General features: G+C 34.2%; 3 protein-coding genes across 5 annotated transcripts; 2 read left to right on the plus strand and 1 right to left on the minus strand.

The window, feature by feature from the left end:
• The first annotated feature begins 400 nt into the window (after positions 1-400).
• Positions 401-4,581, plus strand: LOC147569929 (protein SAWADEE HOMEODOMAIN HOMOLOG 2-like). Of its 3 annotated transcripts, none has more exons than XM_086656424.1 (9): positions 401-805; positions 1,261-1,342; positions 1,461-1,506; positions 1,581-1,722; positions 2,569-2,632; positions 2,756-2,807; positions 2,932-3,075; positions 3,158-3,277; positions 3,816-4,581. In XM_086656424.1, exons 1-9 carry the CDS (start codon positions 745-747, stop codon positions 4,392-4,394), a joined length of 1,290 nt encoding a protein of 429 aa, XP_086512550.1. In that variant the 5' UTR covers positions 401-744; the 3' UTR covers positions 4,395-4,581. The 3 variants fall into 3 exon arrangements, with proteins under 3 accessions (XP_086512550.1, XP_086512552.1, XP_086512551.1); XM_086656426.1 differs by having other exon boundaries at positions 554-805; positions 1,257-1,342; XM_086656425.1 differs by having other exon boundaries at positions 628-801; positions 1,257-1,342.
• A 518-nt stretch (positions 4,582-5,099) lies between these two features.
• LOC147569930 (BolA-like family protein) lies at positions 5,100-9,129 on the plus strand. Its single transcript, XM_086656427.1, has 3 exons — positions 5,100-5,679; positions 5,773-5,840; positions 8,709-9,129. The coding sequence occupies exons 1-3, from the start codon at positions 5,368-5,370 to the stop codon at positions 8,860-8,862; spliced, it is 534 nt and encodes a 177-aa protein (XP_086512553.1). The 5' UTR covers positions 5,100-5,367; the 3' UTR covers positions 8,863-9,129.
• A 9,087-nt stretch (positions 9,130-18,216) lies between these two features.
• Positions 18,217-22,005, minus strand: LOC147569931 (abscisic acid 8'-hydroxylase 1-like). The gene is made up of 6 exons (XM_086656428.1): positions 21,291-22,005; positions 20,698-21,084; positions 19,810-19,990; positions 19,434-19,540; positions 19,017-19,135; positions 18,217-18,889 (listed from the first exon to the last, which is right to left on the minus strand). Exons 1-6 carry the CDS (start codon positions 21,846-21,848, stop codon positions 18,796-18,798), a joined length of 1,446 nt encoding a protein of 481 aa, XP_086512554.1. The 5' UTR covers positions 21,849-22,005; the 3' UTR covers positions 18,217-18,795.
• Positions 22,006-22,412: the final 407 nt, after the last annotated feature.

Here is a 22,412-nt window from a genome sequence, read left to right on the forward strand (position 1 = left end):
ACTTTTTTTTTTTACACATGGGGGAGTGTTGAAAGAGTTAATTGTGTTTTTTAAAGATTATCTTGCTAGCTGCAATCATTCCAAAGCTAGCCCTTTTAGGACATGATATCCACTTCCAAATTAAGCAATGGTTAATATGAAAGATTGAATGTTGGACGAGATCAATAGCTTTTACATTTTACTTTAAACAGAGTATTTGAATAAGAAGTGTTACTAGCTTATTGATGTCCCCGAAAAATAAGAAAAGCTTTAACAACGTTTTTAAATAAGCGGTCAACATCTAGACAATTAAAGACATTGATGTGATAATTTTTGCTGTAATTAATCTGGGAGAGATTGGAATAGAGAGCTTTGAGATACTTGGGTCATTTTAAGAAATTATGGGTAAATTGGCAAACATAATTTATGAGAGCACCACACTCGTCTATCGTACATACAAGATAGGTTTACAAGCGCGCCCCAGAAGCCCGAAAGGGAAGTTATAAAGCGCCTGTCGCTGCACAAACTTTAACTTCCTCTTAAATTTGGTATAAGGAGGGCGCCTTTACCGCTTGCTGGGGGCTTATTTAAAACTCCCCCCAAGCCAAAAAGGGGGAAAAACAAAATCAGGTCTCTCCCTCTGATCCCTTCGCGCCCTAATCTCCTACTACTGAAATTTCAATCAACACTCTCAGAGTCTATCAATTTATCTATTTCTCTCTCTAAAACCCTAAAAAAATCTGAAGGGAAGCAAAAGCCCAAGATATGGGAAGACCACCACAAACCGGGGGAGCTCCTGCTTTTCGTTTTTATTCTAGCGAGGTAGGTAAATAATTCTCTTTCCTAAGACCTAAAAAACTATAAATTCTCATTTGATCATATAAGTCGATTTCAAGATCCTGTTTTTTTTAGTTGGATGATTGAAAGAGATATACATTGATTCATGGTTTATGTGTATATATATCTATTTTATGCGCTTTGGTTACTCGAGATTCTAGGGTTTGATCACAATTTGATTGAGATTATTGAAATTACATTAATGCATTGTTATTTCAATGCTGAAGAAACACATAGGTAGTAGCTCAAAGATTTTTGAAGATAAAGTCTTCCAAGCTCCAACTATGACTGCAGACTTCCCTTATAGTACATAGCCGCATCTTATTCTATATTACCGGCACTTGCGTTTTTTTAAAGATGGGAGCTTTAGTTACCCATCAGATTGGTATTCATAGACAATATAATCTGAATTTTGCACTTTGGTGTTGAATTTGTATAAGGTAGCGGAGATGGAAGCATGTTTGCAAGAAGCCAATAATACAGTACCAAGCCGTGAAGTTCTATGCTCCCTAGCTGAAAGGTTCAGGTTTGTACTATGTGTGGAGATCCTTTACTCTAACAAGATTAACATTCGAGGAGGGCTCTACTATTTCTTCGATGGAAGTTCATTGAAAAATATTTAACACGATTCTTTTCATGTACAGTGCATCAGAAGAGCGAGCTGGAAAGAATACTGTCCAACCAAAGCAGGTATTGCTTTATGCTTAACCTTTTCAGTGGTTTGAAACCTTGTAGCCTTTTTCTCATTTCAAGTTCCGTTACAGGTATGGAATTGGTTCCAGAATAGGAGATATGCACATAAACCAAAATCTGTCAAGTCTCCAGGGAAGTTGAGTGTGAGCTCAATGGCCCGTGATGATATAATTTCGGGAAAGAATGCACCTCAATCAGTGAATGTTCCTTCAGGTGGTTGGTGAACTATATTTCTGTCGCTCATAACATATGTTGTGATATATTTCATCCAGATATAGCATATTTTCTATTTTCACTTTTTGGGTATGCATGCTTCCCTGTTCCTATTAGATGAGGTTGAATTCTTTCATGTTATGGTAGTTTCAGGATTGAAAATAGTTAGTCAATCATATATGCAAAAGGAATTCTATATTGTCTGTCCAGTGGTTCATGAACCTCCCGTTTTAGAATTTAAACTGGCAATTTAGTTTTATAACTTTTTTTAAAATGCAGTGTATCTTTCTCAAAGAATAATAAAAAATATCAGAGATGAGAATATTGACAGTTAGAATTTGGAACTTTTCTCGAGTTAATGGTTATTAGGTAAAAAGTAATGGTAATTGTTCAGTCCTTTTTTTCCTGTTTGAATATTAGATAAAGGCTATAACTTGGGGGTATAAAGGAAGGATTGTTGTTAAGATAGTGATTCTAAATCAAACATTTGATTTCTTTTTTGCTGTCTCCATCTTCTCATGGTGTGATTCCGCTAGTTTCTTCTCCTGGGAGGTGTTGATTCCACAAAGTTTCGCTTCAATTTTCTTTATTCGCTTTTATGTATTTTTGCTTCTCAACTTCTACCATCGCTGTAGTGATGCAAAAGTATAGTGAATCTTCTAATCTTGAGAAGTACATGAAACATGCATCTATATATCATTTTGTGCTGTTGCTATTGATGGGTTTGGGATTCATCATTCATTTTCCAGTTCTTGCTATCGAAAATATCAGTTCATTCACTTAAGTAATTCTTAAGTGCATTTACTATTTCCAGTTACCCATTTCTAACTGATTCATAAAACTCAGGAAGAACTTCTGATAATAATTCTTTGATGGAGTTTGAGGCGAAATCATCAAGGGATGGAGCATGGTTAGTATATTATGGCATTTGTGTTAAGAAATACTTACATTGTTTGTTCTATTATTCTTTATAACACAGCTCTCTTATGTCAGTCCACTCGTTTCACATTTGTAACTCTTTCTTAATTCCCAGGTACGATGTTGGCAGTTTTATTTCTCATAGGATGTTTGAGACTGGTGATCCGGTAATAATCTAAAATGCAATTGTTTAGCTTCTAAATTTCTAATGCGAATATCTGTTGTAGGGTGATGCAAGTAACAATAAATTTTTTTTATTTAATATGTTTTGTCATCTTATTGTGACTCCAGGAAGTACTAGTTCGATTCTCAGGATTTGGAGCGGAAGAAGATGAATGGGTTAATGTGCGAAAGCATGTGAGACAAAGGTCTCTTCCTTGTGAATCATCAGAATGTGTTGCAGTGCTTGCTGGAGACCTAATACTTTGTTTTCAGGTAGTTTTCATACAAAAGGAGCTCCTTTTATAATATCTGTACCGAAATAGTTTATTTATAATAATGTTTTTGAGCTTTTCAGGAAGGTAAAAATCAGGCTCTTTACTTCGATGCACATGTTCTTGATGCACAAAGACGAAGACATGATGTCCGAGGGTGTCGGTGTAGGTTTCTTGTGCGCTACTCTCACGATCAAGCAGAGGTACACCCAATAACTTACACCAGCGTCTTATGTTGTCACGTTCAAATTGTATTGTCCGATCCACTAATAAGATGCAATGGAAAAGAAACGATCAGATGTTCAAAGGGATTATTTTGAGGCATCTGTCCTGATTGAGACTGGCTTCTCCCTTGGAACTCATGTGCTATATCCGAAGCAGTTGGGGGCTTTGATTGGCTCGAGATCGCCAGGAGTCAATCCTCGATCCTCACGACCCGAGTTTTGACAGGGTTTAACCAACAATAATTCAAATTAAACTTCCAGAGATTGTAGTATCATGGGTAACAATTAACTTGGAGGTTCAACATGACATTCGCTTGGACTACTTCAGGTTCTCGTTCACAAGTTAGATGGATTGGTTGATCTCAACTACTTAGGGTATATCGTTTTTCTTGGATTTGAAAACCTCACAAGACATTGTTCGGCTATATCTCCTTGAACGTGGGAAATTTGTAGGTGTTAAATTTTGTGTATAATGTGATTCATGTGCTAAGCCAGATATTTGTTTCTCAAACTGCAGGAAATTGTACCACTGAGAAAGGTGTGTCGTCGGCCAGAAACTGATTACAGGTTGCAAATGCTGCAAAGTTCAAAAGAGTCTGCATTTTTCGAGTTGAAGGACACGGGAAAAGTTACTTCTACTGTCAGCGTTCCGATGAATTTGAGTTCCACCACCGAGAAGACGACAAAAGTGGAAGCAGGCGCAGGTGAGGTCAGAGAGCCTATAATTGTTGAAGCTTTAGTGACAGCGTTAAAGAAGGCCGAAGCAAATAATAGTAACAACAACGAGAAAGTTCCTTTAGCTGGTAGTACCAGTACTGGAGATGCTGCACTGGTTTCTGCCACTGCCAACACCACCACTCCCACCTATGCGACCACTGCGACCCCCACCAGTGCGACCACTGCGATCCCCACCACTGCGACCACTGCGATCCCCACCACTGCGACCACTGCGACCCCCACTGAGGCCTCCAATATCACCACCGCAATCCCCAATGTCGTCACCTCGAACCCCACTGCCACCACATCCGGCGCCACCACTACCTGTGATGCTGTCATAGGCCCCGATACCAGTGATAATATGGAGGAAGGACAGTAATACGGTATATTAGGAAACCTCATCAACCTTTTGGTTAGGAGGTTGTGTGATTTTGTTGCTGTATTATTTATGAGTATATAGGGTGTGCAAAATCTCTAAAAGGGGGAGTGTAGCTTTAATATGTTAGTTTGAAGAAACAGATGTATTTAACAAGTTCTTATTTAAAATCAGAATATATGTTTGGTCAGAGCAACGACTTTTCGTTTCTGTCGTTTTCCATTGACTTATTGTACTTCTCTTTCTTTCGTTTTAGAGCGTTTAATTTTCAAGTTGATAACAGGTCTTGGAGAGCAATCACATATTCTGCAAGATCCATTAGTTTTTGTATAAAGTTGTCTGGTTGCCCGAAAAGAAAGGCAGATGGCATAAGGTAAATATGGCATAAAAAACAAAGTCTGTACTGGTTTGCACATAGTAATATCGAGAATTTAGGCTTCAAAAATTCTATAAATGTCTATTTAACCAAGAGTCGGAGACCAATACGTAATGAGACTGTTTCTGGTGGTGATCGGTTGTGGTGAGTGTTGGGTGGTTTTGGACCTCTCTCACCCCAAAAGCTAGCTCAAGAGGTAAGGCTTTTCCCACACTTATTAACGCACCTCCTGCCCCTTTCACATGGGATTAACTTAACAACTGACATAAAGGCCAAATAGGTCAAATTGAACCAGATGGCCAAACCTAGCGGAGTCAATCCAATTGGATTCTATATTGGAGTTAAAAATTGAACGAACACAAAGTTCCGGTGCCGGATAAAAAATGATCGGCAACCTATCCATAACCCTTAGGTCATGTTTGGCACGCGTGAAAGGAATTAAATCCCCAAAGGTTGGTGGAAATATTTGAGTATGGTGGGAAAATGAGGAGCACAAACTTATCTAGCTCAGGAAGTGTTTTAGGCCGCTTAGTTTTTAGGTAGCCTAGCTCAAAATTCACACAAGAAGAGAGTTTTAGAGAGAAAAAGAGAGAGAGAGAGATGGCTGCAAGTAGTAGTAAATCGGTGCTGATGTCGTCTGCGTGGAGATCTCCGCTTCTCCTCCGTCGTTCTCTTCTTTATTTCCAGGCGAGAACCCTCATTTCTCTTACCACTAAATCATCCCCTTCTTCTTCTTCTTCCCCAATAATGATTAAGAACCACCACCTTCACCTTCGTCATGTTTCCAAATTTCAAGGGCTGAATAATAATAATAATTTAACGAGTCGTCAGAATAGATTCTTCGTTCGATCAACTGAGGTCAATAGTCCTGGCTCAATCGATCCTCCCCTTATTCAATCCATGGAAAACAAGGTATTACCTACCTACCCATTTACTCAATTCTCTCCTAAAAGATTCTTCACCATTTTTGTGTGTTATAATTCATTCTTATTGGTTGTTGAACAGATTAAAGAAGAATTAAGTGCTGATGTTGTTGTTGTTAAAGATGCCTATGGAGATGGTCGTCATGTCAGGTGATGGTTTATTTCTTCTTCCTCTTTGTTACTATTAAAAAGAACTCTTTAATTTGGTGGAATTAGTGTTGTTGATTTCCATTGTTTTTAGTTTTCAAGAAACTCCATAGATTAGAATCTACCCTACCCATTTAGGATAAGTTTGTGGTAGATAAGTATGGGTTTATATCTATGTATGCAATTTTCGGGGAAAGGAAGAAAATTGGAAGAAGAAGAAGAAACAACTTTTGATTATAGAGTCTAGATTTGTTTAAGCAAGACAAATGCATGATGGAGATAGAAACTATAACTGTGACGGAAATCGACGGAAATCGTTCACTCTACTAGAAAAGCTCAGATGGAAAAAAAGAAAATGAAAGCATTTACTTTGGGCGAGTAACTCTTATTTCTTCTGGTTCTTGCAATGTAAGACTTTGCCATTCTTAGAGCCTGGTATGCACCTACTAATCCCAACCTAATCCGGAACAACTTTATTTTAGTTAAGAAGTTTTTACCATGTGGCAATGAGCACTTTTATTCTCTTCACCATTATCTTACGTACCCTTAGTGTAAAAGATTTTCATGTAGAATGGGGTATTCTGTTTTGTGCTGTATTCTCTTTATTTGTATACATACACATTTGCATATTTACATTTTCTCTCTCCTTTAAGTTACGGTATAGTATCTTACATAATCGGCTTTAAGGAATATTGTAAGCCTTAGTTTTTATACTGTTGGATAACATATATCAGAAAAACAGATCTAGGGGATTTTAGTGAATCTAAGCTACATAAAACATTACAAAATGAATAAGTACTTAAAATGACGGAGTAAAGACTGGTTTTTGTGGTTGTACTAGTCTAAGGTGGTGTCTGTATTTTTTTTTCTCATTGTCTGCTTCTGACTCGTTTGAATCTTAATCATCTGAACTAAAATAGACCCGAGATCAACCCAAATCATCTATTTAGACGAGTGAGACAAAAATTAACATTCTGAATTTTGACTCAGTCAATTGTGACTCGAGTAAAAAAAAACTGCCTTAGTACTGAGCAGTGGGGGAGACAACCACGCGATATCCTGAATTGCATATTTTGGGGACTCTGGTTTTGTAAGGATCTCTGTTGTCAATAATTCATAAGTGAATGAATCAGTGGGCGTGACATATGACTCTATGAAACGTGAATTTTGCCCCTTTCCAGGAGAATATTGATCTGTTGTCTTAAAAGCACTCCTCACTCACATGCCCTTACAGAATTAGAGTGTCAATTATTAGCTTCTTCGTTGGATGTGGCAGATCTTGTTAGTTTCATAAACTAATCTACTGGGGCTGTAGTCAAATATTGCATGTGCAAACTCTTAGCGAACAATAACTGATGAAAATCTACTTATGTTTAAATATGTCATGTGCAATACCGTTGACTGTAGGAGTTGAACTAATTTTACTTGGAACAAGTATAGCTCTAGTGCAGGTACGTGCATGCTACTATGTTTAGTATGTGATACGCTGGGGTATACCTATTTGATACGCTCTTTTGGGTTGTTGTCTATGTTTCATTTCTGATAACAGCTAAACAAGAGTAATCGAGTACCGACATGGCACCAAACGATTGAGAGTGTACAGCCGGAGTATTGTAGTACCCGACATGGCAAAAAATGTTGAAAAGGAGTATCCCTCACTGGCATTAATTTAGGCTTATACGCTGTCGTTTGTTCATTTTCTGCTAGATAATCTTGGGCTCTGACAGGGTCAAAACTTATAGTTGATAAGGAAGATCAGTGTACGTCAATGGTATTTAAAAGTTAATATAAATTCTATATAGTTAATCAATCAAGATGTACTATCTCTACTTGTTACTTTTATCGGATTTATGATAAAAGTAAAAAAAAAAACATATAAAGACCAGAAGCTTGAAAGTCAGCCTCTCACACATCTTACACTAGTACGAGTATCCCGAATGTGAAGCAAGTATGAGGTGCTGAATACAAAGAGCGTAAAAGACCAGTATCAATACAAGTTTGTAAATATATATTTCCTTGTAGTCATAATATCTTCATTTTCTTCTGATATTTTTTACTTCTGGACCAACCTTTTGTTAAAAACTTATAATATACGCCTGAGACCTCAACTTAGAGCAGACTTTTATGGTCCTAGCAGTCTAGCACGATTATGTACAATTGCGCTCAAGATTCATACTACTACCACAAAATCCCAGTTGCGCCTATCTAAGTGACTACCTGACAGGCTTGTTACGTAGTTTGAATCATCGACATAGTTCATGGTCGCGGCACGGCGATTGGCCAGTATTCAGGTCGAAAGGCAAACAATCGAACCACTAACGCGATAGCAAACAATAACCCATGGGCTTAAAATGTGAATATGTAGTTAGGGTCATCAGCCCCGGTTAATTGATCGAGCAGGGCTATTCCTTGAATCAAGAAAAAGGAAAAGGGGAAGAACGAAAAATGAGCTGTGAGTGCGATGACATTAGAACGTCCTTTTGCCTTGACTGTCCAAGTACAACGAGAGGCTCTGCCTTCATGGAAGTGATTAATTTGTGTTACTTCATTTATCTCTTGTAACTTAAAGTACATCATCATCTTTTCGTTTCACTCCATTATCATGGATTTTCTGATTCATCCTTCAGTTGGACATTTCTAGATGATGGATATATCTTTAGTGGGTCGTGACTTGATGCTTAATGCTGTGATATGGATTCGTCTTCAGAAGAAAAATATATACATGTATAATGTATATACTATTCACTACGAATATCTGTTTTGCCTTCGCATCGTCCTTAAATAGCCATTTTCATTATCAATTATAAGGTCATTTCTTGGTTTAAAGAATAGTTTAACTTACAGTAAGAAGTTTGTTTGTCGATATTGCAGCATCGATGTTATATCCTCGGCCTTTGAGGGACAATCAGCTGTGAACAGGCAGAGGATGGTCTATAAAGCCATATGGGAGGAGCTCCAAAGTACTGTTCATGCGGTTGACCAAATGACCACCAAAACTCCTACTGAAGCATCACAGAACAAGTAAATCACACCCCAAATGGAAACTCGGATGCCGAATCAGAATCCATTCATTCCTGCACCGTCTTGTGAGGGAAGCTTCACCTGTTTTACATTCTAGTTACTCTTTAATATTCCTTCTGCTACACACACCTCTTCACTTATGTAGTTGGTTTCATTTTTCAAAACATAGTGTTATTGGGCATTTGATTTTATTTTTGGTAATATGGTTTTGGTAACCAAGAATAGTTCATGATAATAACTTCCTTAATTTGGATTGGACTTCCACCTTTAATTTGCAACTTCTTTCTATCATAATAAGGTATATTGTATGTCCTTCCGGCACAATCAATGTTGTCGAGCCAAAAGAAAGATTACCCAATTTTACTGTAACCCTTGTGTGCCTATGGTTATTACGAAACATGACCTGATTTTCTTCCAGGGTATGGTTATATGGAAACACTACCGGATTTTAACCGTTTCCCGGTTATATCGCAAATCCACATGGTTTTATTAAAATAAAAAGGAGGAACAGTTTTTGTCAGAGCTCATTGATGGGAGACAAACATCACATCATTGAGCTCCCTTTTGTATGTAGATAGAAGATTGTTTTTAGTATGAAAACATCACCTTTCAATCCCAATAAATCAATAAACCCTAAACTAGGGTTTTGCTTTCTAGTCCAATAAATGGTTGAAGAAGAAAAGGTGTCTTTGGTTCTTCATATCCTCCCTCCATTGGTAATGCACTAAACTAATGCCATGTTATTCAATAGTTTCTTGATATGATTTGATGTTTGACATTGTCCTGTGTCAATTATTTTCTTTATATCTATTTTGCTTTAGATATAGTTGGAATAGATGATTGAGGTATATGATTCATGAGACAATTGAAATGATATGATAATCTTTGACATCTAGTTTCCTGTTCACTTGATTTTATAAGCTAGTTGCAGTTATGCAAACCAGTAAGTAGTACCCGTCCTGAGGAATCCTGCACCCTGTGCAAAGAAAATCTCTCTGCTGTTTTCTTGGACAACAAAGGGTTTGTAGAAATGAGTTTGAAGACCAGTCAGAGTCTCCAGACCCGAAAAATGGGGAGCAATTGGTCACATTGCGCGTAGGACCTACCAGCATGCTTGTTCTATTCGGTGATACGAAAGGAGCGGAGAAGTTTGTTCAGCACGCTTGGGTGGAATTGATTTCTGTAGAGAGTTTCATCTCCTGACCTTTAGGCAGTACTCGACAACAGAGGGATTAGGGATTTCTGCTTAGGATCTTGACAACTCGACCAACCATACGACCCGTGATAGATCACTAAAATTGGTTTGAGATTCCGACATCACTATGTATGTGATAGATGTACGACACTTAAAAGTAGGACTACAGTTGACTTTAACCATTCCAAAGTTTTGTTCGGTAACGCTTTCAATTTTATCTTAAGTGTATGCAACTTCTAAAAACATCCCTTGAACAGCGTCCTTCAATGCGTTAAATATCAGTTAAGGATGAAAATATCGTTTCAACTAACAACTCTAGAGTCCACCACCCTTTAGTGTAGCGGTTGGACACCCCTCTTAAGTCCATGAGGTCGTGGATCGGGTCTTAGTGGAAGCAGTTTGTCATCAAGATTTATCTCATGTAATTTAGACAATATATATAATAAATAATATAATAAATTTGTTGGGTTTTACGCCTCTTTCATGTTGTCGGGTTTTAAGCCTCTTTCATTATGGTTTAATTAGGCGGTTAGCGTGCTCATCACATCTTCATGATGTATCAATCGATGCCTTGTAACGACTAAAGCAAATCGTAGTCGATTTCTCAAAAAAAAAAAAACTAACAACTCTGAAACGGACAAAAAAAAGTGTTTTAACTTATAAAACAGTACTTTTGTTTATCAAAGAAAACAATCTCAAGGTCTCTGAAAGTCTTGAGAATTACTACTAACTTAAATACACTAAAATTCTGAGTTACTAATTCAATTACATCATATCTTGAGAGTGAAAATAATTCAACTTGTTATGTGAAAGAAAAGAAATATTTCTTTAAAATATAGGAGTATATAATATATAGATGAAAAGTTTAATAATTCCTGCCATGCAACAACCCATACATTCCAAAATACAAATATAAGCACCACTAGAGTACCCATAAAACCCTAATTAGTGTATAAATACATGCTTAACCCAGATATTTGGTCTAAATCAAAACTATGGAGAAGCAGCATTCTTATTAGCAACCTTACTTGAACCAGTGATGAGCTGATTATGGCGCTTTGATGGGCCGGAAGGCGGGGGAATGGTACCTCTAGGAAGGAGACTAAACAACGATAGACTTCGAAATTTGTTTGGAAGGTTAACCGTGCCAAGAACGTTTTCGTTGTTGTTGAGGGGTTGATGCGGTAGGACAGTAGGAGGGACGGGTATTCGAAAGATAGCACCGTAGAAAACAGAAGGGAGAAGGAAACAGAAGACAAAGAAGAAGATGATTATGTGGAAATGAATTGGAGTAGTCATTATGATTATAACTACTAATATAAAGAAAGAGTAGTTGAGCAATTCAAGAATGGGTCAACTTACTTATTACCTGGTTTCTCTACTAGTACTAGCTTGTTCTTCTTCTTCTTTACCAAAATAGGTTGAAAAAGTTGGGGTTGCATGAGGATTGAGAGAAGAAGAAGTGTTTATATATTATATTATTATATAATGTGATGACTTTTGTGTGGGAAATTAATGAGGGAGAAACGGGTTAGGGACAAACGTAAGTAGCTTGCAGGCAAGAAGACAGGAGAGAGAGAGAGAGAGAGAGAGAGAGAGAGAGAGAGAGAGAGAGAGAGAGAGAGAGAGGGGGGAAGAAGCATTTATAGCTTTCATACGTTTGTTTAAGAGGAAGTTGGTGATTAGTATTACTACTAGCTAGAAGTGGGAGACTAGAGAGAGAGAATCTTGACTTGAAGGGGATTTGAGATTTATACAATTAAGTAGTAGTATTTAAGATGTGGGTTATTTATTCCTTCCTCATTTGATTGTCCAATTATTCCACTACACACATCTATCTAACTCAAATAAATAGTCTTTCATTCAGTTACAGTTCCATGCTCTCTCTCTCTCTGTTGACAATTGCCTCATACTACAATACATTCTTGTAATCTTGTGTGGGTAAGGTAAGATAAGAGAAGTGGAATGAGGAGAGAAAAATGAAACCAAGACAAAGATGATACTCACACTTTCTCTCATGTTTCACTTCCTATTCGGTTTCTCTTACCCCAAGAGGAGAACGAAAACGAAAGAATGAAGAAATTGACTCTTACTTTATTTAATGACATGTCGGTTTTTATTCATCATTTAGTTTAATTCTGGTCTTTCTTGCTTGTGCCTCGTGACGAATATTTATCATATCTACTTCCCCTGGGGTGCAACGGTCTGTTCAAAAGACATATTTCCTTTTTCTTTACGAGATTGATGAGAGTTTGATTCAACGTCTAAGAAGGATGAATTTTGAGTCTCCCTAGTTAGTCTTATTGTAAGCATGATTGAAAAATAGACATCTGACTTGGTTTTAAGTGCTATAGGTTATTAGATTGGATGAGTTAATTGTGAAGCAGTAGCTTAATCTATACTTTTCAACCTTAACAAAGTTGGACCACCCCATTAAACAGATTACGTATCTTTCGAGTGCCTATAAAATTGTAAAGTATTGGGCAAAAACGACTACCGTAGTATAGTAGTGGTAAGCAAACAAAGTTTTGATAAAAGCCCACAAATCAATATAAAGGCACACTAAATTTTTTGGTTTATGAAATTCTACCCAAATTTATTTCTTTTTAAGCCCACACACATCTAACAATCTTTCTCTCTGACATCTCTTTCATCCGATCTGTCCCTCTCTCCTTTCCCCTGCAGATGGTCGTTGGCATCCCCTTCGCCTGAGTCCCGGAGATCTGTGAAATCATGGATTTAGTTAGACGTCGCCCCGACGGCTCAGAAGTTTGGAGTGTAGAAGCGGCCCACACCAAAGTTACGACTATAGAAAACAAAGGTAAAACAAACTTAGAAGCGCTATAGAATATAACATGCCATTTGATTGTACAAACCAAAAATTGAAACACTTTATGGATTTATTAATTGCGAGCATAAAAATCTAAATAATTAATCGGGTAAAAATACATATGACCAAGATATCTCATCATGTTAGCTAGGTGTATGTTTCTTAAACAATGCTAGGTAGCTATCGTTTGGTGAATTATTGTATTCGTATTGAAGTAACATTTTTTAGGAGTAAAGATCCGTTAGCAAACCAGATCTTATCAAATGAATATATATATATATATATATATATATATCTATTATATAAAACAGAAGGGAAAACGATGACTGGGACAAACATCCTTATTTAATTATGCATATTGTCTAGAAGCCCTTCTCAAAAATTAAAATATAATCCTTCGTAGAGATAAAGTTACCTATTTAAAAAACAATAATCTTTCCTTCTTAGAAATAAAATAACTAATTTAAGAAAAAAAGAAACAAAATAAATTTCAAGGGTTAAAAAAGGAAATTAAAATCTCTCTCACTCAATAAAATAATAACTAATTTAAGAGAGAATAAACAAAAGAATAATACAAACAAATAATAAAAATCTCTCTCTCTCTCAATAAAATATCTATATAATAAAACAGAAGGAAAAACGATGACTGGGACAAACACCATTTTTTAATAAAGGATATTGTCTATAAGCCCTTCTCAAAATTTAAAATATAGTCCTTCGTAGAAATAAAGTTACCTATTAAAAAAATAATAATTTTTTTCTTCTTAGAAAAAAAATCTCTAATTTAAGAAACAAAATAAATTTCAAGGGTTAAAACCTATTTAAAAAACAATAATCCTTCTTTTCTTAGAAATAAAAATTCTAATTTAAGAAAAAATCTCTAATTTAAGAATAAAAAGAAACAAAATAAATTTCAAGGGTTAAAACCTATTTAACAAACAATAATCCTTCTTTTCTTAGAAATAAAAATTCTAATTTAAGAAAAAAAAAACAAAATAAATTTCAAGTGTAATTTAACAATAAATTACACTTGAAATTTAACAATAAATTTCGTAACATGTAATTTATACAAGTGTCCGTGCCCTAGGGCACGGGATATACCCTAGTATATATAATAAAACAGAAGGGAAAACGATGACTGGGACTAACATCTTTTTTTAATAAAAGATATTGTCTAGAAGTCCTTCTCAAAATTTAAAATATAGTCCTTCGTAGAAACAAAAGTTACCTATTTAAAATACAATAATCCTTTTCTTCTTAGAATTAAATTAACTAATTTACGAAAAAAAGAAACAAAATAAATTTCAAGGGTTAAAAAGAGAAATTATAATCTATATCTCTCAATAAAATAATAACTAATTTAAGAGAAAAGAAACAAAAATATAATAACTAATAAAAATCTATCTCTCTCAATAAAATATGACAGTAAAAAACAATAATCGTTTCTTTCTTAGAAATAAAATAACTAATTTAAGAAACAAAGAAACAAAATAAATTTCAAAGGTTAAAAAAAGAAATTGAAATCTCTTACTCTCTCTCCCCCAATAGAACAATAACTAATTTAAGAGAAAAGAAACAAAAAAGTAATACAAAAAAATAATAACTCATAAAAATCTCTCTCTCTCTCAATAAAATATCTATATAATAAAACAGAAGGGAAAACGATGACTGGGACAAACATCCTTTTTTAATAAGAGATATTGTTTAGAAGCCCTCCTCAAAATTTAAAATATAGTCCTTCGTAGAAATAAAGTTACCTATTTAAAAAACGACAATCTTTTCCTTCTTAGAAATAAAATAACTAATTTAAGAAAAAAAGAAACAAAATAAATTTCAAGGGTTAAAAGAAGAAAATTAAAATCTCTCTCTCTCTCAATAAAATAATAACTAATTTAAGAGAAAAGAAACAAAAAATAATAACTAATAAAAATCTCTTTCTCTCAATAATATAACAATAAATTTCATAACATTTGATTGATACAAGTGTCCGTGCCCTAGGGCACGGGATATACCCTAGTTTATATAATAAAACAGAAGGGAAAACGCTGACTAGGACAAACACCTTTTTTTAATAAAGGATATTGTCCAGAATTCCTTCTTAAAATCTAAAATATAGTCCTTCGTAGAAATAAAGTTACCTATTTAAAAAAAATAACCGTATCCTTCTTAGAAATAAAATAACTAATTTAAGAAAAAAAGAAACAATATAAATTTCAAGAGTTAAAAAATGAAATTAAAATCTCTCTTTCAATAAAATAATAGTAATTAATTTAAGGAATAGGAAACAAAAAAAATAATACAAAAAAACGAGGGTATCCAGAATATAACAATAATCGTTACCTTCTTAGAAATAAAATAACTAATTTAAGAAAAAAAATTGAAGGGTTAAAAAAAAAATTAAATTCTCTCTCTCTTTTTCAATAAAATAATAACTAATTTAAGAGAAAAGAAACAAAAAAAATAATAACTAATAAAAATCTCTCTCTCACAATAAAATATAACAATAAATTTCGTAACATTTGATTGATACAAGTGTTTGTGCCCTAGGGCACGGGATATACCCTAGAGAGATAAGACAAAAAAAATAATAACTAATTTAAGAAAAAAAACTAATTTAAGAAAAAAAATTGAAGGGTTAAAAAAAAAATTAAATTCTCTCTCTCTTTTTCAATAAAATAATAACTAATTTAAGAGAAAAGAAACAAAAAAAATAATAACTAATAAAAATCTCTCTCTCACAATAAAATATAACAATAAATTTCGTAACATTTGATTGATACAAGTGTCTGTGCCCTAGGGCACGGGATATACCCTAGAGAGATAAGACAAAAAAAATAAAAAATAAAATAAACAAATCAATTTCAAGGGTTAAAAAAGGAAATTAAAATCTCTCTCTTTCAATAAAATAATAACTAATTTAAGAGAAAAGAAACAAAAAAATAATACAAAAAAATAATAACTAATAAAAATCTCTCTCTCGATAAAATATAACAATAAATTTCGTAACATTTGATTGATACAAGTGTCCGTGCCCTAAGGCACTGGATATACCCTAGTATATATATATATATAATTACTACTTTCAAACTCATGAAACATGTCTCTATTTTAAAATAATTATAGACCTCATTTGAAAATTTAAATCTAAAATAATTGCCGATTGAAAACGTATTAGTGATTCTAATTGTTAACGCAATAGAAATCAATCATATTAACTCTAAAAAAGTAAAATACATCTTGACGTACAATTGTGACAATCTCGTGTTTTACATTTCTAAAATTGTACCAGTAGAGTAAAGCAGAATAACTGATCAATTAATTTCACTAGTCCACTATTTCCAATCATCCAAGTTACAGATAATTTAAATAATTTATTTTTACTACTACTAATTTGTGTGTACTCTAAGTTCATTAACCCAAGGTAACAACATTTGACTTTTTTTAAAAAAATGATAATTATGATTAGGAATGAAGAAAGAAGAACATCTAGGTTTAATGCCAAAAATTAAACACAATTGACTTTACTAACCACGTGAACCAATGAATTTCGTACAGCTACAAGTCAACGTTTATTGGTGCAATCATTTAGTGAATGAAGATGGTACTGGTCAAAGTACAATGTACATCATTGATGATTTTCAAAATCAAAAGGTGGGATCCCAAAACACCATGATTGATTTATTTAACAAACCTAATCAAAATAATATTATATAGTAGTATTTATTTTAACTTCATAGATGTGATAATAAAATAAACAAAAAAAAAATAATGTTACACGATCGTGTATGCCAGGTAATGGTACAAACAAAGAGAGTTCAACCACATATGCTGAGAGCAGAATCTGAACAAGTTAAGATGATGTCATTGATCATGTGTTACGTGAAAGTACTAACTAAGCCTTTAGGACTACCGTGAATAACGTTTACACAAAATTAAACGTCTCAAGAGAAGAAATTGAAAATATATTATTATAATTTCGTGTTTCACCATCCAACCACATGTTGATTTACACCATAAATCAGAAAAAATGAAGCATCACTTGAGAAAACACATGTAATGCAAGTGTATGCCCCGAATTTTAGACTAGTTAAACTTTCAGTGAGATTTACGTTAGTTTGAATCGTCAACAAATCCTACTACGACTTTAGTAGGATTAGGGATGAGATCTTAATATATCTTTTAAATTCATTAATATCCTTCTCTCCAATTAATTTTACTTATCTCTGCATATGTAATGTCGACCCCCTTAATCAGTCTATCACTGAATGAGAGAGATAAAGAATTCCTCTCCCTCGTCGCGTGGAATTTAGATCGAGAGAGAAAGAGAGTGAAGATTACAACTACTTTTCAATATAAATATCCTCAACGGAGGATGAAGAAGTAGATCATAATCGTTCGAAAGATAAATCAAAGTTATATACAATGTAAGTAAGGTATTGGTAGAAAGATAAATTACAGTTAACTTTTACTTAACATAGTTGTTAGCTATGAGGGTCAAAACTACATGTTGGACAACCTAAGGATCCAATGTGGTTGGGAAGTCACATTTGGGGTGGCTAAATGGAAAGAACTTCACCACATTTAAGATAAACTTGCCAATACCTTTTATTGTTTACAAACTAAAAATAAATTTCTTATTTATAGATCTTTTGAAGAGCTAAGTATTAACCTTAATAAATTCAACCCTAAATTCAAAGAGTATTGAAATATCACTAGGATTAATGCTGTAAAATATGATATATTTATAATTACTTAACAGACAAAAATCAAACTTAATGAGCTGGTAACTATTCTATTGAAGAGTAGTAATAATAAGATTTTTGAGAGACCATGATAACTATTTTTGTGACTAACAAATACTTTATTTTTCGACCACTCATCACTTCGAGATAGTTGAAGAAGCGCTCGCTTAACGATTGGTGCTTAGATGCGTCATCTTTTAGTTTATTTTTGAGGTCACAAATGCCCAAGAGTCCCTGAATTGGATTATATCAACTTTGTTGAACCCAAGAGCCAAGTGGAACTCTGTCTCTCCATTCGATAGACAAATAACTAACCAAAGTGAATTTAAATATTACATTTTTAACTAGGGTTTCTATTTTGTTCACAACATAAATCTTGATTTTGGTTTTTTTTTAGTGTCAAATTACTTGTCAAGGTACTATACTTATTCAAAATAAAGCATCTTAAGATTTATTTAAATATTTGAAAGTACAATAAATGGAGTTCAAAATTAAGGTTTTTCTGGTCATTCGACTTTCTTTACTGATCGTCCCGATTCTAAAATTTTAACTTAAAATAGGAAGATATACTAAATACACGATAGAAATATCTACTCAAAAATAAAAATAAATAGTATATTAAAATGTGCCGTTAGGGCACAAGTTATAACAAAATCTTACAACAAAAATACAAGATGGGGTAATTATGATACACTTAATCATTTCCCCCCAAACAAAAACAAACAATCAAAACTTGTTTCACATTTCTCTGTTTTTTTTTTTCTCTCACATGTATGAAAGGCTCGTTTGTACATTTTCAGGTTGCCTTTTCTATATCATTTTTTCAAAAGAAAAATGTCTAATGAGTTCAACATTTAGGTTTTACTGTCTAGACCAAAATCAGTCATCGTAGATCTTCACATGATACAACTGAATGTATAGTCTTCTGCCATATTCTATGGCTCGTAACATCATCATCGCTTCACCCGAGATATATTTATATTTCGGGATCCATGTCATATTGGAGAGTAGGGTTTGGACTTCTTATGTCTCTCTCTTTGTTGAGAACAAGTCCCTCCCTCTTAGCCTCCTTCAAAGGGCCTCTTTCTTCATAAAGAAGTATCTCTTAAATTGGAATGGACATGATTGAAACCACAAAAAACAACATATTTTGGCTTGTTTTTAGGAACTTCATGTCTTGAGGTGTAGTCTAATTGGTAACCCATTATTGGGAAGAGCAAATGGGCCATACTGGATTCCATTTTGTGACCCTATTACTGACCACCTGTTGAGAAAAAACACAGAAACAAAAAACCCATCAAATTGTGTGACCTAAAATAGACTTGGTTTGTATATCACAAGATTGCACCAAAAAAAATCTGGACTCTGCCCAATGAAAATATGGTTCTTACCTGTACTTTGTGGTCAGATGATGGAGAAGCACCAAAATCTCTAATTTGGCCAACTCATTCCCTGGGCAAGAGTGGGTCCCATTTCCAAATGGCATGAATGTATTGGGTTTTGGAGCCACCTGTTTGAGTGAAAAAATTAATTTTAGTATTTTTATTTCTTTTAAAAGATATGGGTAATTGAGAAAAATCAATTTGAAATACAACCCATTTCACAAGCAAAAATGCTAGTGGGGGCAATTTTTTGGGTCGACCACATATTGAAATGTGACCTAGCTAGCTCAATTGTTCGTGCCGATAAGACACTGACCAATTGGGACTGGCCAGTCAACTTTCAACCTATAATCGCCCTAAAAATCGGATTATTCAAGACGTTTGTTTTACGGGTAGATTATAGTTGAATATTTTCAGGCTTTTTACCTCAAATCTCGAAGGATCGAACTTTTCAGGTTCGGGAAAGATGTTAGGATTGTGATGAATATTCCTAAAAAGTGGTAATACTTTCCACCCTTTGGGTATTAGGTACCCTGCATAAATAATTGAGAGAAGATAAAATCAGATCATATAAATAAATAATAAGTATATAATTAGTATTAATATATGATATAAATGATTGAATTTGCAAAGAGAGACTTAAAAAAAAAAGTCAAAAGCAAAAAATTGTACTCTAATAAGAATGAGATTTGGGTTTAAGTATATAAAAAGTTATTTCATCAAAAAAAAAAAGTATACAAAAAGTTGTAAATATGATTGTTAATATTGGGGGTGAGGAATACAAGAAGATTGATTTACAAACCTTCATATTCAACATCTTGAACAGCTTCCCGGAAAGTGAAAGAAAGAATAGAAGCAACCCTAAGTGTCTCTTGGATCACTCTTGAAGTTATTGGCATCTTCTTGGTATCTTCCCAACTCAAATACTTTTCTACTCCTTCACTCTTTTCTTGACCATTCTTCCTTATTACCTCTTGCTCTTCCTGTAAAGTCATAACCCCACTTACTATATTAGATCATGCATGCATTAACCTTAACCTTATTATTTTACTAAATATTTTTCATAATTAACTTTTAAGTGGAATTTAGTATTACCCCTTATTATTAACCCTAAAATAAGTATTGACCCTTTATTTTTTATTACTAGATTAGTAGCTTTACCCCCTCACTTCTCTAATCTACCTATTCCCCACTTGTAACCCTAATAGGCAAATAGCCCACTTACTCTTTATATCAAGTAGCTAAAAGTTCTCTAGTGGTAATATTATTTGAATCTTAATGCTAAGTGCACCTACGAGATAGAGAATGAACCTTCCACGTTCTGATATAATAAACTTTCAATCTAATATCAACGAAGAACTGTCAAACTAGTATCTATTAAGAGTTGTCTGTCTAATATAAATGAAGAGCTGTCAAACTAGTATGTGCGGAGTTTAAAAAGTTTTCTAATGATTAGATATGTTATGACCGTGATTCAGATACTGAAAAAAATCATGTGAAACCTAAAAGTAGGGTGTAACCATGGTGTGAGAAAATTGTGATGTGGAATGTTTTGGGCACATAAAAATTTGTGAAGTTTTTAGTCGGGGTAAGGGTGTATTAATACAAGAGGTGTAAAGTTGTGGGGTAAATTGAGTAACTAAAAAACAAAGGAAGGGAAGTGGGAAGAGAGAGAGAGAGAATCCATTACCGTGACAGCTTGAAGAACACTAGGGTTTTCAGCTAGGTACTTAAGGATCCAAGTAAGTACACTGGCAGTAGTATCTCTAGCTGCGAAGATGACACCAATAATGTTATCAGCAATTTGTTCATCACTTAAAGCTTCTTTCTCTCTCATCAATGAACCCAATAAATCATTATGTTCTTCATCACTCTTTCTTCTTGAACACAATATCTTTGCTAAAATTCCTGCTAATTCTTTCCTTGCTTTCATTGATTTATAGTATAAACTTCCTGGAAGATTTATTGGCATTGAATTATAACCCTTTTCAAGGATATAATAACATCTCTTTAGGTCTTCTCTGTATAGAATCTCATCTTTTCCAAATATAGAAAGTAATGCCACATTGAATGTGTACTGTCAAATTCAATCAAAAAACAAAATCATAATCAGTTCAGATTTCAATTCAGAGAATTAATTGATACCCATGTTCTAATTCATTCAAAAAATTAAGCAATTCAAAGTTAGAAATCCCCTGTTTTACTCTGTTTTTCCTTTTTTGTTTTGTAAAATGAATACTAGAGAGAGAGAAAGAAGTTGGGGAAATCAGAAGAGGGTCTTACAGATTTCATTTCTTGGTAAGTATTAATGAAAAGACCTTCCCAAGAACGTAGAGATTGAAGAGCAATAGATTCGACATCGTTAACGATATTCTTAATGGATTCAGGCATGAATGCTCTAAGAACAAGCCTTCTCAATTTAGTATGATAATCACCTTGATGAAAAAAGATAGCTTGAGGACCTAACATTTTTTCTTTACTTGCTGGAAATGTGGGTTTAAAGAGATGAGATTGAGTAACTAATACAAATTTAGCAGCATCAGGACTTGAAATCATGATACAAGGACAACCCAAGATATGGGTTTTGAATATAGAACCAAATTTTTTGATTTTAGAAGAGAAGAAGACATTAGGGTTTTGAGAGTAGAGTTGGAATGTTTCACCAATGTAAAGCCAACCCATTGAACCTGGTGGTAAGGGTAATTTCTTGCCATTTGAGGTTAGAATTCTTAGGAGACAATATAGTAGAAAGAGAGAAGCAAATAGTAGAAAGAAGAGAGAAAAACAAGGAGATAAGTTTAATGCTCCTACAAGAGATGATTTGATAGTAGTTGTTGTCATTGTTTTTTAGAGAGAGAGAGAGAGAGAGAGAGAGAGAAAGAGGAGAGAGAAATTGAGTAGATGATGAGGAAGAGGAATGAATGGGATTTTGTGATGAAGCAAAAGAAGTGAAGTGAAGAAGATATTTATAAGCATAGAGGTTGGGAGGAGTGAAAGAAGAGAAATGCTAAAAACAGCTAGAGAGTCTAGAGAGAGAAAGAGAGAAGAAGGGAAACCCAACTACGGAATTCATAGAGCCAGCTAATGGTGAGAGTGACAGAAGATCGCACGTGTCAGTTTCAATAGTCGAGGGAGCGCGTGTGACGACGTTCTCGACAGTCCTTTATTTATTTACTGACCACCCGTCGACATGATCCACTGATCAACTTTGTGGGTACTATTACGGGTTCGGGTTCGGGTTCGGGTTCGGGTATGGATGTGGATGTGGATGTGGGTATGGGTATGGGTGACATGTTGCCTAGGTTTTCCTTCTAAGTACTTGCTTTTGGTGAAGCGGGTACACACTTTTATGTCCCACTCTAAACCTAAAAACTACTACTACTAGTTATTTCGTTCAAATGATAT

The sequence above is a fragment of the Eschscholzia californica genome, unplaced genomic scaffold, assembly GCF_041429995.1.
Source record: "Eschscholzia californica isolate CP2 unplaced genomic scaffold, dmEscCali1.0.p SCAF_1, whole genome shotgun sequence".
In the NCBI taxonomy this organism is placed as follows: Eukaryota; Viridiplantae; Streptophyta; class Magnoliopsida; order Ranunculales; family Papaveraceae; genus Eschscholzia; species Eschscholzia californica.

Coding starts and splice junctions, on each gene's coding strand:
- LOC147569930 (XM_086656427.1), top strand. CDS start 5,368: ATGGCTGCAAGTAGTAGTAAATCGGTGCTGATGTCGTCTGCGTGGAGA. Junction 5,680..5,772: donor TTCAATCCATGGAAAACAAG/GTATTACCTACC, acceptor GTTGTTGAACAG/ATTAAAGAAGAATTAAGTGC. Junction 5,841..8,708: donor GGAGATGGTCGTCATGTCAG/GTGATGGTTTAT, acceptor TCGATATTGCAG/CATCGATGTTATATCCTCGG.
- LOC147569929 (XM_086656424.1), top strand. CDS start 745: ATGGGAAGACCACCACAAACCGGGGGAGCTCCTGCTTTTCGTTTTTAT. Junction 2,633..2,755: donor TCATCAAGGGATGGAGCATG/GTTAGTATATTA, acceptor CTTAATTCCCAG/GTACGATGTTGGCAGTTTTA. Junction 2,808..2,931: donor TGTTTGAGACTGGTGATCCG/GTAATAATCTAA, acceptor TTGTGACTCCAG/GAAGTACTAGTTCGATTCTC.
- LOC147569931 (XM_086656428.1), bottom strand. CDS start 21,848: ATGACAACAACTACTATCAAATCATCTCTTGTAGGAGCATTAAACTTA. Junction 19,541..19,809: donor TCAAGATGTTGAATATGAAG/GTTTGTAAATCA, acceptor TTATTTATGCAG/GGTACCTAATACCCAAAGGG. Junction 18,890..19,016: donor CATCTGACCACAAAGTACAG/GTAAGAACCATA, acceptor TTTTCTCAACAG/GTGGTCAGTAATAGGGTCAC.